At 43.5% G+C, this 18740-nt stretch overlaps 1 protein-coding gene across 6 annotated transcripts in view; it reads right to left on the bottom strand.

The window, feature by feature from the left end:
- Positions 1-2458: 2458 nt before the first annotated feature.
- The window catches only part of LRRC34 (leucine rich repeat containing 34), a 327003-nt gene continuing 310721 nt past the window's right edge, over positions 2459-18740 (bottom strand). For all 6 annotated transcript variants that reach the window (XM_086944309.1, XM_086944310.1, XM_086944306.1 and 3 more), the window contains 2 exons: positions 7873-7999; positions 2459-2981 (listed from right to left, as the gene is read on the bottom strand). In XM_086944309.1, the coding sequence (XP_086800435.1) occupies positions 2784-2981; positions 7873-7999 (325 nt within the window). In that variant the 3' untranslated portion in view covers positions 2459-2783. The remainder of the gene's footprint in view (positions 2982-7872; positions 8000-18740) is intronic.

The following is an 18740-nucleotide window of genomic DNA, read 5'->3' as shown; positions in this document are numbered from 1 at the left end:
TCTCCTTCATCTGTTCCTCACTGTCTCTCTTCTCCCTCCTCTGTCGCTCACTGTCCTCGGTCACTCACTGTCCTTGATCTCCATCCGCTGTCACTCACTGTCCTTCTTTTACCTCTTCTGTCGCTCACTGTTCCTCTCCTTAGTCCCTCACTGTCCTTCACCCTCCTCTGTCTCTCACTGACCTACTTCTCTCTCCTCTGACCCTCACTGTCTGACCCTCACTGTCTGTTTTCCCTCCTCTGTTACTCACTGTCCTTGTTCTCTGTCCCTCACTGTCCTTCTCCCTCCTCTGTCCCTCACTGCCCGTGTTCTCTGTCCCTCACTGCCCTTCTCCTCTGTCATTCTTCTCCCTCATCTGTCTCCCTCTGTTCTCTCCCTCTCCCTGCCTCTCTCTCCCTCTCTCTCTCCCTCTCTCTCTCTCTCTCCCTCTCTCTCTCTCCCTCTCTCTCTCCCGCTCTCTCCCTCCCTCTCCCCCTCTCTCTCTCCCTCTCTCTCTCCCTCTCTCTCCCTCTCTCTCCCTCTCTCCCTCTCTCTCCCTCTCTCTCTCCCTCTCTCTCTCCCCCTCTCGCTCTCTCTCGCTCCCTCTCGCTCCCTCCCTCTCTCTCTCCCTCTCTCGCTCTCTCTCGCTCTCCCTCTCGCTCCCTCTCGCTCCCTCTCGCTCCCTCTCGCTCTCCCTCTCGCTCTCCCTCTCGCTCCCTCTCGCTCTCCCTCTCGCTCTCTCCCTCTCGTTGCCACCACAACATCACTTAGCACCACCACAGCATCAATCTCTCCAACCATTCATCAACAACTGGTTCATATCTGTTCTCTCAATGTTTCAAGCTTTATTACAAATGTCACAAAAAGATGTTAATATTTCACTTCTGTTCTTGGATTTTCGTCACAATAAAATGCACTGAACATAATCTTCACAAAAGTTTAAGCTATTGCCATTATAAATTGTATTAATTATTAAAAAATAAATAAATGCCATTGTTGTTTGTAATATCAATACATCTAAGTCACATAAATACAACACATATTGTATTACAAATGCTATAGGTGTCACATTTGCAAAAGTTAAAACTATTGGCATTGTAAATGACAAAGCTATTAAGTTTGCGATTGTCAAAACCAACACATGAATACAAAATTTGTCATTTACAATACCAATAGCTCAAACTTTCCTAATGCGAGACCTATTGCATTGCAAATGCTTGTTAGAGGTGGAGCCAGGGCAGCGAGTACACTGCTGCGAGGCATGCAGTAGTGGAGCATGGCTTTGAAGCCCCGGCCATATTTTTTATTGGCTTGTGTCATTGTCCTTCTTAAACGCTGGCCTCCAATTCCTTATTTGGCTTGTTAGTCCCTCCTTGGTACCGCATTGTCTGCATATGTAACCTTCCATAACGACTGGACTTTTTACTTGTGTCATTACATGGTCTGCATTATAACTTTGTGAGCACTATTTTCTTTAATGAGCTACCCTATTTGACCTACATCGCAGCACACTGTGCGTTTTAAGTAATGTATATTTTATGTTAACAAACCAAGCGCTGCTGGATTACACCACGATGTGGATTGTTTTTTTAGTTTGTCACAATTATTCTCAGGCCACTGCATCTGCCTGCCGAACAAAGGCAACAATAAATAGTAGGCTTTCCGTTTACTAAACTTTTAATACGCGAGGTGTCTGCATTTCACATCGTCGCTCCAAAGGCATCAGCTTTGTTTAGGGGTGGGTTATCTCCGTTTCCCTCAGCCAGCCTCCCACCATGCACCCACTCTTGACCCACTCCACTCTTTTGTTTCCCTGAGCACCAGCCACCACAGGACAAGCATATTCCACCATGTAAATATAATTTTCAATAAAAAAATACTGAAATAAAAAAAAAAACATACAGCGCCTCGCATCCGGAGTCTCTCTTCTGGGGCCCTGCCTTCCAGTCCTCATAACATCCCCACGCCACGCATAGCTTATCTCCCTCATTTGGTCACAATTCTTCACAGGCTGGCCATTTGCTTTGCTCTCACTTCCTCTCTCCCGTTGTCCATGTGTTACAAATGCTTGTTATTTAAAATGCAGGGAGTACGTTTTTATTTTTAACTCACCCGGGAGGATTCCTACAGCCCTTTTCATTTAAACCGACCCTCTCCATTTACCTTTTAAACTTAACTCTTTCCTCCCCCTTTTGCACCCATCACCCTTTGACTGCCACCAGCCAATGAAAACAAGCATTTACAATGCAATAGGTCTCACATTTGTAAGAATTTGAGCAATTGGCATTATAAATGACAAAGCCTTTTATTTACGTGTTGGTTTTGAAACATAAATAAAAGGCATTGTCATTTACAATGCCAATAGATTAAACTTGCGCAAATGCAAGATCGATTGCATTGCAAATGCTTGTTAGAAGAAATAAACTTTGCAACGTCAATGTACAATACAATATCGTATCATCATGGAACTTTAAAGCCATTCGTGAAAGTGTATTTTATTTCCTTTTTGACATTTGCCATTATTGAAAACATATTTCCAGATTTCTACAGAGAAGAAAACAAATATTCATTATAAACAGTTTTATATTTAAAATCGTTTTTCAGTTGACTGCCCCTTGCATCTGTCAATAACACATAAAATATCCTTACATTTATAGTTTCTGCAGTTCATTAAAGTAAGAGAACTTGAAGTTTCTAAAAATATGTCTGACATATTTAAGATATATGATTCCCCATGGGCTATTTCATAGGCTATATTGACTGGAAAAAATAATTACGTAAAATACAAAAAATAGATAGATACATCACGGAGAACCTTGTATTATGGCTAGGCTGGAATTACATATAGGGTTGTCCACTTCTCCATAACTTGGTGTCCAGTAATAATGCTTCCGAAGTCCATGGAAGAGCTCTGCCAGGTACACACGCCCATCCACAATGTATGGCCGAACATCTGTGCATTCTGCTGTCAAGCGGCCTGTTTTAAGTAAATCTGAAAATGCCTGCAAAGTACAAGATGCAAATGACTTCAGTGCAATTATCTTTTCACACATTATGTAAAAGTTTTCCAGGTCTCTTTCCCTACTAAAAATATATTATAGCTTACTTCTTATGTTTCAGTAAAAGCCACATCACACGTTTCTGCATTTATTTTTTTAAATAATATAGCCTAAATATTCCCCTAAACATTTACAAAAATGCATCCCTGCACTATCCATATTTCCTTCTTTCTCTCTCTCTCTCTCTATATATATATATATATATGTATATATATATACACACACACATGCGCGCGCGCACACACACACTAAAAAACAAAGGTTAAAGTGTCATACTAGTTAGGTATAAAAAAAACTTAGAAATTCACTGAAAAAAACAAAGGTGGAAGTGACATTACAGTTAGGTTAAAATTTCACTGCCCACATACCTTTTTGAACTAAAAAAAAACAGAAATTCACAAGTAGATAGCAGAGCTAACTATAATTTGCTCCATCACCAGTAGATAGCAGAGCTAACTATAATTTGCTCCATCGCCATGCACTGTTTATGACCTCACATATTGCATCACTCATGACATGTTCTATGATATCATTTATTACATCACAAATGAGATCACTGATGACACCACTAATGAAATGATCCATTGAGCGTGGTGGTTTGTTTTATACTTTGCACAGTGGCAGGTATCATCCTAGTTCCCTACCTAATTTGTACGACCTCTTTGCTGCGAATAGGTGTAGGTGTTTACAATATGTTTTAGCACCTAATAGGTAATTGGTGTTTAGGGTATTAAGCACGTTATCAAAATCAAAAACTTGTATGCAATAGTGCAATGACCGTAAGTAGTAAATACTAAGCATTGTAAGCACCATTGAGTATTTTAAGGGAATCATCTCAGCGTGATCATTTCGATATAAGACAGATACTTGCCCATGTACAAGTGCTTGATAAGCCACCAAAGCTGATCAATCTATAACATTTACAGCAGAGTATAACGAGTGCATAAAGGGTGTGGGTAGTAAAACCTTTAGCACCTTCAGGCCTTGGGTGATTACAGTGAGTAGTTTCTTTTTGTAGAGGTTTTATTTGTAAAAGTGAACACTGTTCTTAGTAGATACTGTTTATTAATCTGTGGTATATGCTTCATGAGAGTTAGTGTAGTAATCTGCTTCTTATGTAATGCATCTCCCTGGCCCTGGTTCTCTGCCTGATGCTCTAGCTGTATGATGTCATTTGGAATGTTATGGATGTTTGTGCTTGAAGGTGGGGCTGTTGGAGAAGATGGGCTGAGCAGCCAGGAGGCTGCTCCTGGTGGGGCTTATATGAAGACTTACATTGGAATTTACCAAGATGTAACTTGAAGAATAAACTAGAACTACAAGAGTTGTCTACCAGAATTAATTGATTTCTACAGTTTGGCTATCTGCCAACAGCGTGGTAGAGGGTAAACTCTGCATAGGGCACAACACTGTTTCTAGTACCCACTTTTCTATTCATATTTTCTTAATTTCTCACGGAAGGTACGGTAACTGTAAAGGGTTTGATACAGGCTAAAGGCTCTCAGGGTGGGGCATTACTTATGTAACAAGGCTAGAGAGTCTGGAGGAAGTTGGCTTTCTCAGAACAGTTGTATAATGATTTAACACTGTGTGCTGTAGGGGTCACCCGTCTATGTGTGGTTGATTGTCACGATGAGCTCCGTTACCCATGACGTGCCTGGTATATGCTCAGTGTTGCACATAACAGCTTGCTTTACCTAAGAGGGTTGGATGTATAATGGCATTAATGATGCTTCCTATTATTCTGAGCTTTTCTTCTTACTTTCATATCTCTAATGCCATACGACTTTATAGAGTAGTGTGTACAAAAGTTGCTTGGATGGTGTCATCAGTGATGCCACTTGAGATGTCATAAGTGATGCCATTGATGAGGTCACAGAACATGTCATGAGTGATGTAATATGTGAGGTCATAAGCAGTGCATGGCAAGGGTGCAAGTTATGTTAACTATAAATCGTGAATTTCTGTGATTTTGTGAGCTCAAAATGTCCAGTTGGCACTGACATTTTCACCTAACTATAACGTCACTTTAATCGTTGTTTTTTCAGTGAATTCCTAGGTTATAAAAAAAAAACAAAGTAAAATCATATTACCAAACATAAAGCCAACTCCTCCCCGCACACAGCCAAAGGAGTTGACCGCAGGCCGGCTAGCTCCCTTAAGCGCCTCCCCCAAGCTTCTTATTTGTTTATGTATCTATTTGTAAAGTGCCTGGTTACACCTACAGTGTGTCCCCGCGCTACAGCAGATGTTTGGCCCTGGGGACCCCATTACCTGGGGCCAAAAACGTTTCATTTAGAGGAGGGGGCGCTTTGCCCCCCCCCCTCCCCTAAATTGAGGAGTGTGTGGTCCCCCTCCTCAAGCCTTAAGATGTCCCGGAGATCCCATCCCATGAGGCCAAACATATTTATGTTAGGGGAGTGGGGCATGTGGCCCCTCTTCCTGACCCTTAAGAGGCCCCAGGGACCCCATCCCCTGGGGCTACCCAATAATCATAGGGGATGGAGCAGTAATAGCCCCCCGGGACTCCATACCCTGGGGCTGGATGCCAGAAAATTGGGGAGGTAGACACGTGGCCCTTCCCCCAAAGTCTTAATAGCCTTGGGGATCCTGTCAACCAGCCCACATTTTATTATTAAAGGCAGTGGGGCGTGTGGCCCCCCTCCCCAAGCCTTATTAGGCCCTGGGAAACCCCTCCCCTAGGTCCGAAGCCAATAAAAAAGGAGAGCGGGCACACAGACCCCATTTAAGCTTTATTATGCCATGGGGACATGTCCCCTGGGGCCAAATGCAATAAAAAAGGAAGGGGGTGGCGCTGGCCCCCTTCCTGAGCTGTATTAGGCCTTGGTGACCCCATCCCCTGGGGCCAGAAGTGGGTGCCCCGGTGCTCACCTGGGGCACCAGCAAACCTCTAGTTTGAGGCTGCTGGAGGAGTCCCAGGGCCCCTGCTGGCCCTGCCAGCTCCCCGCATACTATGGGAGACAGCCTTGCTACTGCCCAGAGGAAGCAGCTGTTTATGCCTGCTCCCTCAGAGCGGGAGCAATATATGTTTCCCTGGGAAACATGACTTCCCTGGACATGCTGCTGCAGGCAGAAAAGGCATGTTTGCTCCCACCCAGCCGGAGATTTAAAAAATGTTCCTGCTGGTTGAGTGTTACAGCAAACAAATGATGGACGGAATGCTGACAATGCAATCATTCTCCCTCAGTCAAAAGATCTGGGTTAAATCCGTAGTTATTTTGCCCACTACGCCACCCCAGTTTGGACCCAGCCACATGCAAATCAGTCTTGACTGTGTGCCCCATGGGAAATGTCCAGACCGAAATGCCAGGCCACGTCCTCCCCGGACCGGAAACAAGCATCCTGGGACCGGTTTCAGGGTACGTCACCCTTCTTCAGCCAGGCCAGCTTGAATCCAGTGGCACAGTGAGCAAGGGACCCACGTCTGGGCATACCCATCCCACTTAGGGTAAAAAGTGTTAAAGGAAACAAATGATGGACGGAATGCTGACAATGCAAACATTCTCCCCCAGTCAAAAGATCTGTATTAAATCCACCATTCTTTTGCCCACTACGCCACCCCAGTTTGGACCCAGCCATATACAAATCAGTCTTGACCCTGTGCCCCATGCGAACAGTCCAGACCGAACTGCCTGTCCAGATCCTCTCTGGACAGGAAACAAGCATCCTGGGACCGGTTTCAGGGTATGTCACCCTTCTTCAGCCAGGCTAGCTTGAATCCAGTGGCACAGTGGCACTGCTGGATGGGAGCAAACATATGTTTCCCCGCTCGCACTGATGTGGGCAGGGAAATTACTGTGCCCAGGGTTGGGCGACCTGGAATATAGTAATTGAGTTAGCCCTACTCCCCTTTTTTATGAAATTCAGCCCCAAGGGATGGGGTCTCGGGACAGCACGCTCCCTTCCCCTGAAATTAAGAACCCAGCACTGGGGGATGGTGTCCCTGGGGCCTTTAAAGACCTCTGGGAAGGAGGCCATGTTCCCTCCGGCCCTTTTTTAAAAGTTGGCACCAGGGAATGGGCTCCCTGGGCCCAATTTGGTTCGGAGTGGGGGGCCCTACTCATGCCCCACCAAATATTTGAAAACAAATGGGGGTCAGCCATTTCCTTTCTTTTTTTGTTAGCTTCGATCCCCTTGGAGTCCTGCGGGATTGCGACTAAAACAGATTATTTTTTACCCCAGGGGAGGAAGGGTTGCCTCTGGGTTTCCTCCACAGTGCCTAGGGGAGCGGAGTATCCTACCCTACCTCAGTACAATTACAAGATCTAGTCATGCTGACAGAACCGTCAGAAATGTTTTGGCATCTCATTCGTAAACTGGATTGTCCAGCGCAGGTCAAAGTCCTATTTGTCAAAGAATTGACATACATAGCTTCTGAAAGCGTATTATCAATGACACATTGTCATAAATCGGCAAAATGAGTTTACAGATGGGGACAGAAACTCGTAGTCTCAGACTGTATCTTATGGACGTTGATATCCCAAAATACTAAGGATACAGAAAATGAGATCATACACACTGTGGCCCACCTCTCATGTCATGATATGGTTGCCCCATTGTGATGTACACTCTTAAGTGCCTAAACAGCCTCCTATTGGCTGCTGAGGGACATGGGGAGTGGCAAGGGGTAGACACGGCAAACTGTAAACAGGGTGTTTATAACCAGGCTTACATTCTTTCTGCCACTGCCTTCAAGACCCCTGAAAGGGCAGTGGTAGAGGTACCAAAAGACAAGCACCAAAATGACACTCATGGTCTTAAGAGATTTTATAAGATTAAGCATTAAAAATGAATTCCGAAAAGAAAAACTTACCACACAGCTGGCCTCATCAAGTATGTTGCCCCAAATGTAGACATAGGCGAGGGTTCTGTTTGTTTTTATTGCTTCGGCTAGAGGTACTAGTCCTTTTCCAGTTATGTTGTTTCTCACAACTGCTAAGCTAATACATTAAAAAAAAAAATAGCAATGCTAGTGTCAAAGTAAAAAACAAAAATCACTGGCACATTAGTTTATTAAAAAGTCAATATGCATCCATTTTACAATTGCCTTTGTACATTACGTCCTTGGAAGTGTCCTTGTGTTCATGTTGGACATTAAACATGCTAACAAAAATAAAATAATATACCAGCATTCAAACAAGAAAACTGAATCACACTTATGAGTCAGTGGAGTCTAATAAAGACAATCACTGGGACACTTGGGCTCCAATTAACTCAAATTTACCACTTTGTGCGGACTTTTTGCACTCACATTTTCCCTAACCAACCAGTAAACATTTTTTGTCAACCAACTAGTCAAAATTCATTTTTTGCACTGATTGACACATGTATTAGCAACATTTATGCTACCATTCATTTCAAATGTCTGTAAAATTCCACTTCACCAGGCCAAAAGGTGTGAAATCTAGTCTAGGTTTACCAGCATTATAATATACATTACACTGTGATCACTTTGTTCATATTGTTTGCCAGCTGAATTAATGCATACAAATTTCAAGTTTACAATAAACAAACATATTGGGTTAAACAACATTATTATTGGCCTAATCTATTGGTGTAATGGGATTTTGGGGGTGAAATGTGGGTCTGTAGGTGCTGATATATCCTCTTTTATCATGAATTCCATGTCCTCTTGGTCTCTCTATCCTGGTCAGTCAGCGCTCGCATATGCGTACTGCCCGATTTGTTTGCGCTGATTGGATTGGACTACATAGAGTTACTTTCTTGCTTACTTTGTTCAATGCATTTACTGTTGTTCAACCATGTATCTATCTAGTGACCATGGGGAGTGGGCACTTTATGAAGAGTTTAGGTGCATCTGTTCTTCAGGGTGGACTTTTGTCGGTTTTTGCTTCTATTACAATCAGAATTGCGTCCCAGGTGTTGTATGTTGTCCTACCTCCTTTTTTACCTCTATATTTTGATTAGTGTATCGCATTCAGCATTGGTCCATTTCTGAATCTTTGAGACATGACTTGAAGAAGGGAGCCACTAAGTGCTCAATGTCATAGGAATCCTTTCTCGCCCACAGATATCTTTTGTAATATACCGATACTTGCAATGGGTCCGCGCTTTGATAAGCAATGATTGCCTTTCTTATCAATTGCTTTTGCTTGCTTTCTATTTGATGCCTTTCCTTCCTCTTCTTGTGTTGATCTCTCCTGTGGAGCATTGCATCTTTCCTGTACTTTTTCAATGAATGACTGTTATCCTTCCACTGCTTACATTCCGCCTACATTTAGGGTACTAATTTTTAGATTGAGTCTACCAGACAGAACAGCTGTCTGATTGAAAAAGACCTACTGTCAGATTACCATATCATACAGCGGCTTAAAGCCCACCCACTGATTACAATTGGTTGTCTTTAGTGTCACTCACATTTGCTTACTACTACTACTACTACTACTACTACTACTTTTGCTGACATACCATATCCCAGGTAATTTTTCTTTTAAGTGGTCCCTAAAAAAAGTCTTACATTGTGCTTGGCCCTATGGGGCCCTTGGGACCTCTTCCCCTTTGCAAATGGGGTACTATCAGTTTTAAACTGGTGGTAAAGTATTACTGTTTTGTGATAGGAATTTGGTTGCAAAAGAGTAATACATATACCGATTCAGTATTTGGAATGGAAATCCTAAACATGCACCTTTCAAATACCGAATCGAAAGTGCATAATGCAATTCGGTAACAAGTTACCTAATCACATTTTGCATTTTGTACATTTAAAAAAACATTTTTCCGGTCACAAAAGGCCTGATTCTGCGAACTGGGCCAATTACAATGGGAAAAGTGCTTTGTACGTCTGGCCCATAGTTCTATAACATACATTGGCAAAGCCAATAGTTCTCGGCAATGCCTTAGCTGTTGGCCTTATCAATGTGAATGTCTTTTACCCCTGTTGTCCAGCAGCACATCTGCTGTTCAGCATGGCTAAAGTCAATGAAAGCCCAGATTCACAGGATGTTGAGCCAACACGGAATCTCTTTGCCTCCCATGTTGAGTTTATTGTCCTGTCTCTCCAAACGCAAAAAAGCACTATGATGTGTTCTGCACTGGCCGCATCATAGCACTTTTTTCAGTGACTTTCACTCATCTTGAACAGCAGATGTGCTGCTACACAGCATGACTAAAAGACATTCACTAAGACAAGGCCAATAGCTCGTGCATTGCTGAGATCTACTGGCTTTGCCAAAGCTTGTTCAATGTTGACCGGGTCTTACTGAACAAATGTGGAAGTTATAGTGAGAAACAGTTAAGGAGCTTTGAAGTGATGCGAGGATGTGGCGTAACAGCCAGAGCTGATGACAGGGGAACTGGGGAGCCAGGTTTGAATCTCAGGGTCGGCAGAACAGTTTGCGAATCTGAGCAAATGACTTACTCTTCCCTCTGCGTACAACAAATGAATGTGTAATTGTATAATATGTATAGTAAATCAAAAAGAGACTAGCTAGAAATGGAGTTAGTTTGACATTAATAATGTTATTGTCATAGCGACTCAGTATCGTTTTGCCAATTGGTGGTGGCACCTGTTGGGTGTCTTTAGAAAGCCCTCACCCACCAACCTAGTTGGTGGCATGCTTCATCATCGGGCCCACCCAGTGACACCTAGCGTGTCCCGGGTGTGCTTCGACGCCTGATTACAGCGGAGCAGGTATGTCACTGTGTGTGCGGTGTAAGGTGTTCAGATATGTGAGGTTAAAACGGCTTGGCGGACGGTCCATGGGGTGAGGATACTTTATTAAAAGGGCCTCCGTCAGCTGTTAAAAATAAGGCGGTGGGACGTTAGAGGCGGGTTACGACCTCCTACGTCCTAAGAGTGTCAACATGTTTCAGCCAGTGCCTTATACTAATCTGGCTTTCTTCAGGACAATAAATATGTGCAAGTTAAAAATAGGGGTAGTGTACTGTAGTCTATGTGTCTACACGCCCTAAAGTGTATATAACTGTGAGAGGGGGGATTCCCTTCTCAAGATCACCTGTACATTTAACATTGAAAGACAGGGACAAGACAAACATGGGAGAGAAAGAGTCACTAGAGAGTATTGATCATTTGTTATGACAGCCGACTTAATAGCGACATGGTGCAGGCTATGAGCGGCTCAAGTGTAATGATACTGGTGGTACCATTATTGTGGAATCGCACTAGAACTTAGAGGGTGAAGTGATTAAAACAGCGGTATAAATACTGCATTGGTGAATAGTGAGGAATTTTGGCGCAAGGACCATGTCTTACGCTTTTTAGTCTTGCTATTGCTCCAAGGTTATTGAAGTGGCAAGGGGTGGCCCTAGTAGGGAGAAAAGGGAGGACCACTTGGGTTAGGAGACCTGTGGGAGAAAGTATGGGTAGCGCTTACCTATTGTAGAGATGATCAGCATACTCACAGGATTTCTGGTCAGCACCAGCGTGGGACCTGTTGTGCCTCCTTCGCAGAACCGGTAGTAAATGGCTGCTGTTGCCGGTTTTTTATACTGCCTTAAATTGTTTAAGTGAGGGCACCTGGAGGGAAGAGTAATGGTAGAAAGACTCGCGTTGCGGGTCGTAAACACGCTCAGGTGTGTGCCCTTCGCTTCGCGCTGGTGCGCGGTATAGTGTTATCTCTTTAGCGCATGCGCCGGCGTGTTGTGCGGGCGGGCGCATGCGCGGCCGTGTGGTGATCGGCGCATGTGCGCCCGAGAAATGCTTCGCGCATACGCTTAGACAGGCGTTCTAGCGCATGCGCGCCCGAGAAGTGGTTAGCGCATGCGCCTTGGCAGGCATTCTCGCGCATGCGTGGAATAGCAGGTGTTCCTGCTAGCGCTAGCGTGAAGCTAGCTGTGGCCCTAGGTCCTAACTGATGGCTGGGGCAAATGGATGATAGACTTAGTGGCGCTTGGGGCACATGGTTGTTTCAAGCGCTGGGATAGCAGGTGACCAGTGAAGCTAGCTGTTGCCCTAGGTCCTTACTGATGGTAGGGGCAATTGGATGGCAGAATTAGTGGCGCTTGGGGCACATGGTTGTTCACAAGTGCTGGGATAGCAGGTGACCAGTATAACCTGCTTGCACTCTGCTCTGGTAGTGCAGGGAACGGGGGACTTAAAGATTCGCTAGAATGTTCAGGGGAGGCAATGTGAAGTATTATTGAGACTGGGTAGCTCAACTAGATAAGAGTCAGTTTAGTGGCTCACAAGGCAGTGTGGTGGCCATCATAGGGTCAGGGAATTCCAAGGAATAGCATCATTTAAACCCTCTGTTGCTGTGGACAGACGGTATATCCATCTTTGTTCTTTATTTAGCAGTTTTTTGTCATTGTTAATTGGGCTGACTGGTATTTGCTCAATTACTGTCCAGGTGAAGTCATTGGGGGTATGACAGTGGGTGATGAAGTGGTTTGTCAGTTTGCTTATGTTCTTTTTGCAGCGCATTGTACTGCGGTGCTCCGTTATCCTGGTCCTCACTTTGCGTGTGGTCATGCCCACATATCTGAGCCCACATCTGCAGGTTAGTAAGTAGATCACATTCTGTGAGTTGCAGTTTGTATGGCTCCTTTGAGACCATATTTTGTTAGGTTCCAGGTTCAGGGTTTTAGTGTGGGATGTTAGGTGACAGACACTGCAGTCATTACATGGGTAATGTCCGGTTACTTTGGGCATTCCCCATGCATTAAGGATGGTGTTATCGGGTTTGGGTGATGGTTTAGGTCTGGTACTGACGAGTTGGTCTCGGAGGTTATGACATCTTTTGTAGGCAAACCTGGGAGGTTCCCAGTTCCTTTGCCCAGAATTGATGATCCTTCAGTGTTTCTTTATAATTTTAGCCACTTCGTTGGAGGCAGTGTTGAAAGTGGTCACACATGTTATTTGTTGTGTGTCGCTTTCTTTTGTGACGTCTTCAAGGAGTGCGTCACGGTTCTGGTTTCTTGCCCTCTTTTGTGTTTTCTTGATGATCGCCTTTGGGTAGCCGCGGTATTCTAGTTTCTTGGCTAGGTCCGCTGACTGTGATTTGTAATCGTTGATGTTCGAACAGTTCCTTCTGATCCGGAGGAACTGGCCAAAGGGTAGGTTTTCCTTTAGAGGCCGGGGGTGGAAGCTGTTGAAGTGCAGCAATGAGTTTCTGGCCGTGGGTTTATGGTAGGTTGTGGTTGTCAAGGTTCCGCCTTTTGCTGTTATGTCCAGGTCTAGAAAGGGGAGTTGCTGGTTGCTGGCAGTGCAGGTGAACTTGAGGTATGGATCTCTGTTATTGAGCCATTGCAGGAAGTTGTCCAGTTCAAGTCGTGAGCCATCCCAGATGACTAATATATCATCGATATATCGATGCCATTTCAGTATATGGTCCCTGAACGGGTTGGCTTCCACATGAATGTGGGTACTTTCAAAGTGGTGGACGTATAGTCCAGCTACACTCGGCGCGAAAACACTGCCCATTGAGGTTCCATTAGTTTGTAGATAAAAGCTGCCCTCATATTCAAAGTAGTTTTCTTTGAGGGCGAGGGCTGCGCAATTCATGACAAAACTCCTTGGTGTCTGGTATGGCCAAGGAGATTCTTCCAGGATATCCTGTAGAACCTGTAAGGTGGCGTCTTGTGGAAGGCTAGTGTATAGGCTTTCCACATCTAGTCCTACCAGTAGTTGTGTCTCAGGATCAAAGGTGATGTTAGCGATAACCTGTAATAGGTGTTTAGTATCCCTGATATAGGTGGGGGTTTTTTGTACCAGGGGGTTTAGGAAGAAGTCACAGTATCTAGAGAGTGGTTCTAGTATGGAGTTGATGCCAGAAACGATTGGTCTGCCCGGGGGTGGGATTACCCCTTTATGTACCTTTGGTACTGTGTAGAAGTAAGGAGTTTATAATATAACAGGGAAGCACTTAAGGCGCTCCAATACCATTGGCTGGTGTTAGCACTGGTGTTAGCACTATGGCACTATGGCAAGATGGAGGACGGAACAAGTGTTCCAATGCCATCGGATTGTGCAAAAAAAAAGGTAGTGGGGGAGGTAGTGGGGGAGGGCCAAGCAGAGAAGCAGGAGGGGATGAGAAAATGGGCAAGCAAAGACAGGAAAAGGCTGGAGGCAGTAACAATGAAAGTGTAAAAAATACCTTTATTGAAGCAGGATCAGGGGCAAAAATGAATGTGTCATTGTGGAATGTAACTGGTGAGCACTGAAAGCTCTCCAATACCATTGCCTCAAGTTTGCTCTGTGGCAAGACTGGGGACGGATTTTCCGCTCCAATAGCATCGGATTGTGCAAAAAAATAAACATGTGGCTTGAAAACTGTATAATCCTCCTCGCAGAATCCTCCTTGCAGAAAACAACATTTCTCCTTTCGTACAGCATTCGTGGCTGCACTGGAACCGCTCGTCCGCGGTCGGGGCTCTCCACAACCAGGCAGGCCCCTATATAATCCAAAGGATTATACAGTTTTCAAGCCTCAACCGACTGACAGAAAGCCCACTGGGAATCTAAAAATCATTAGAGGACGTGGTAGCGGCATGCCACTATGGTTTGAATTGCACCAGAACTACAAGAACCACAAATGAACTTGGCATACGCCCACTGGGCGGGACTAATTACAATACTTATTTGTTTGCCGGCTGCCGGTCCATGCAAAGCCATCACCCAGGAAGAAGGGCGGAACGAAGCCCGAAACGCGTAGGGAAATGAAGGCTAAAGACTGTTTCTGGACAGAAGGATGTTGGTTTCGAGCTGCCACGCAGAAATAAAAGATTACAACATAGCAAGTGGGCCTCCAAGTTTGGGTGATTTGCATTTGGATTATATATATATATATATATATATATATATATATGCACAAATATATATTTACACACACACACACATATATATATATATATATATATATATATATACATATATATATATATATATATATATATATATATATATATATATATATATATATATATATATATATATATATATATATATATATATATATATATATATATATATATATATATATATATATATATATATATATATATATATATATATATATATATATATATATATATATATATATATATTCCAGGGGTAATCCAGTACGGCGCAGAGTTCCAAAGAGCTGCAAATACGGACTCGAACCCAAGTATAAGTGCAAAATGGTGGTTTATTCAGCAAAAGGTTTTCCCAGTCATCACGACGCGTTTCGCGCTACACAGAGCGCTTGATCACATGACACAGTTGATCACCTACCACATGTTTAAATACAGTCTACCAATAAAAAGGAGCCTACAAATGCAATAGAAATAGAAGAGTTGAGTCCCTAAAGACTACTAACACTCCGTTTGAAATAGCTGCAAATACATTTTAAAAAGACCTCATTTAAAGCAAGATTTGCAAATCAATCTTAAAAGGCAGGCTGTAGACATAAAAAACATGTGAAATAAACATGAAGTGATAGTAAATTAGAAGTGAGTTTAACCAAAGGGATATTTGTAAATGAGAAAAAAAACTATTTCAAAATAAATGTCAGTTAAAGTGCGGTGCTCTTTTTTGATGTTCGAGATGGTACAGTAATGTAGTAATTTCATCATTGGAACCATATTCTGAAGTATTTCCACGGCAAGTATACATATGGAGCCCCACATGTTCATACATTGCCATATGGAGTGTGCAATGTTGCAAGTAGCGGGGAGTATTATAAAGTGCTTATGCGAGATATAAGGAATAATGCCAAAATTTCTAAGGACAGGTACATCACTAGTATAGGCGGTATTGCACAACAAGTATAGGAATAATATCTGTAAAATACATTATGCGTTCCGAGTGCTAGCCGTGTCTACTGGAGAGTGAGAAGGTATGTACAATGTTTAGAAGATATGATATTGCTGATGTTAGTGCATATATACAATTTAAGACAATACCCAATACTGTAAAGACATACAATTATTCATAAATTCATATATAGGCCTGTAAACACCTTAAAATGGTTGTTTAAATAAGGCTAAAATAGATGAATACAAAAAATATGTCTAAAATCCATATATAAATAGATTATTAAAATCACAAATTGATTACTATACATGGTGTAAAAAAGTATAACTGTCATAAATAATCTAAAACACTTCTCAGTATTTACAAGTCCCATAAAGTAGTTAGTGCAAAATGTAGGTTTAGGAGAAAATCATCCTTTTGTTTACTCTATCATAGGCAAGTATATAAATCCTCTGTGATGTTAAGGCCCGAGGGATGCTTGGTATTAAGTTTGATGATGTATTGTGTTTCGAGGCGGCGTAATTTGTCTTCCCTGTTGCCTCCCCTTCTGCTGGCCTGTACGCAGTCGATGACATAGTATTTGAGGTCACTACTTCTGGAATTATGTTGGGATTTGAAGTGCCTCGCTACAGGGTATGTGTTATCCTGGTTTCCAATTGCTCGAAGATGCTGTAAGATCCTTCTCTGTACTGGGAGTTTGGTGCTCCCAACATACAGCATATTACAGGGACTAGCACGTAGACAGCAAATTCTGTCTTACATGTTAATAATTTGGTAATCTTATGTTCCCTGCTGTCAAATGGAGAATGATAGCTTTTCTTGTTAATAGCTTGTTGACAGGCCTTACAGACCTTACAGTTGAAGAAGCCTGTGTGCGTTTGGTACCAGGTTGATACTTCAAGGACCTCGGGACTAGTTTTAACCAGTTCGTCTCTCATGGACTGCCCTCTACTGTATGTTATGCTGGGCCTTTTAGGGAGATCCCTCCCTATCACTGGATCACTGAGGACTAATGGCCAGTTTTTACTGATGATTTTGGCTATCTCCTTGTGTTGGGCATTGTACTGTACAATAAATCTGAATTCAGAAGTTTTTTGGGCAGTGTCCTCAGAGTCTATTGTTGTTGGTAAGTTACCTGCCAATAAAAGAGATCTGTCTTTTTGGTTGGCTTTTAAGATGGCTGCATCCACAATTTTGGGGGAGTAGCCCCTGGCTAGAAATCTTAGTTTGCTCTCCCTCTGTGCTTTGTCTAGATCTGTCTGTCTGCTGTGTATTCTTTTGAGGCGTAGCATCTCACCGTAGGGGATGCTGTTGACGAGGTGCTTAGTATGGGAACTAGTGGCGTGTAGGGTAGAGTTACCCGCTGTTGTCTTACGGTGTAGTTTTGTCTCTATTCTACCCTGTTCTATAAACACCTCGGTGTCTAAAAAGGTAATGGATGACTTGCTCAGTGTAGCTGTGAACTGGAGATTTAGGTTATTGTTATTGAGATCAGAAATGAAACGCTCAGCTGATGACATGTCCCCCCTCCAGATCACAAAAAGGTCATCAATGAAGCGTAGCCAGGTGACTACTTGAGCCCGCATTGTTGTTGAGTAATGCTTCGCAAAGGTATGGTATGGAGGGAGGCCCAAGTTGCCGCGATGCAGATGTCTACAACAGAAACACCTCTAGCCAAAGCAGAAGAAGATGACTTCGCTCTGGTGAAATGAGCTCTAATACTTTCAGGCGGCTCCTTCTTGGCCAAGGCATAGAAGATCTTGATGCACAAGCTGATCAAGTGTTTGTTTGTGGACAGCTTTGCCCTTCATCCTTCCAACATAGCCCACAAACAGCTGGTCATCCAGCCTTAGGTCCCTGGTTCTGTCCAAGTAAAAGCTGCCAGCCCTCCTAGGGTCTAGGTGGTGAAGTCTCTCCTACTCCTTGAAAGGGTAAAGGAGAGGATAGAAAGTAGGTAAGGTAGTAGAATGCCCTAGATGGAAAGGAGTGACTACCTTAGGCAGGAAAGCAGCCCTGGTCCTGAGAACCATCTTTTCTGCATGAATGGTTAAAAATTGAGGTTTACAACTAAGAGCCTGAAGCTCACTTACCCTCCTGGCTGAGGTAATAGCGATCAGAAAAAATGCCTTGAAAGTAAGAAGCCTCAATGGGCAACTATGAAGAGGCTCAAAAAGAGACCCCATCAGGAAAGTAAGTACTAAATTCAAATCCCAGTGAGGCATAATTAAGGGAGTGGGAGGAAACATATTGGAGAGGCCCTAATGAACCTCATAACAATAGGGGACTTAAATAAAGACGGCTGGTCGGGCAAACAGAGGTAAGCCAACAAGGCCGACAAGTAACCCTTTAACGTAACCACAGCACAACTTTGCTGAGCCAAGGAAAGTGAAAAGCCAAGTACATCAGATAAATGGGCCTTCAAAGGATCAATGAACCTCTCTCTCCACACCATTTCACAAACTTCGACCACCTACAGGAATAAATAGATTTGCTAAACTGTCTCCTGGATGATAAAATAACATCAACCACATCCGGTGGGAGAGATAAAGAACTCAGATTGCCCATGCAATCTCCAGGCATGAAGGTGCAAGCTGTGGAGCTGGGGGTGTAGAACTTGCCCTTGCGACTGCGAGAGGAGGTCTGCCCTGGGAGGGAGATGGAGCAGAGGGTGCAAAGAAAGGTAAAGAAGATCTGTGTGTACCACATCCTTCTTAGCCAATCCGGAGCGATCAATATGACTTGGGTCCGGTCTTGGTGAATCTTCCTCAGAATTCGAGGAATCAAGGGTATGGGAGGAAATGCGTAAAGAGTTGCGAGCTTCAATCCAATTGAAACCCGTCCCACAACGCTCCTTGCATCAGATACTGAAGACTGCAGATCGTTCTCGTGAGTGGCAAACAGGTCCAACCAAGGAAACCCCCACACCTGGAATATGTGCTGGACCACCTCCAGATGAAGCCGCCACT

Source organism: Lissotriton vulgaris, chromosome 11 (assembly GCF_964263255.1).
Source record: "Lissotriton vulgaris chromosome 11, aLisVul1.2, whole genome shotgun sequence".
Classification (NCBI taxonomy): domain Eukaryota; kingdom Metazoa; phylum Chordata; class Amphibia; order Caudata; family Salamandridae; genus Lissotriton; species Lissotriton vulgaris.
This window is presented reverse-complemented; position numbering and strand designations above follow the sequence as displayed.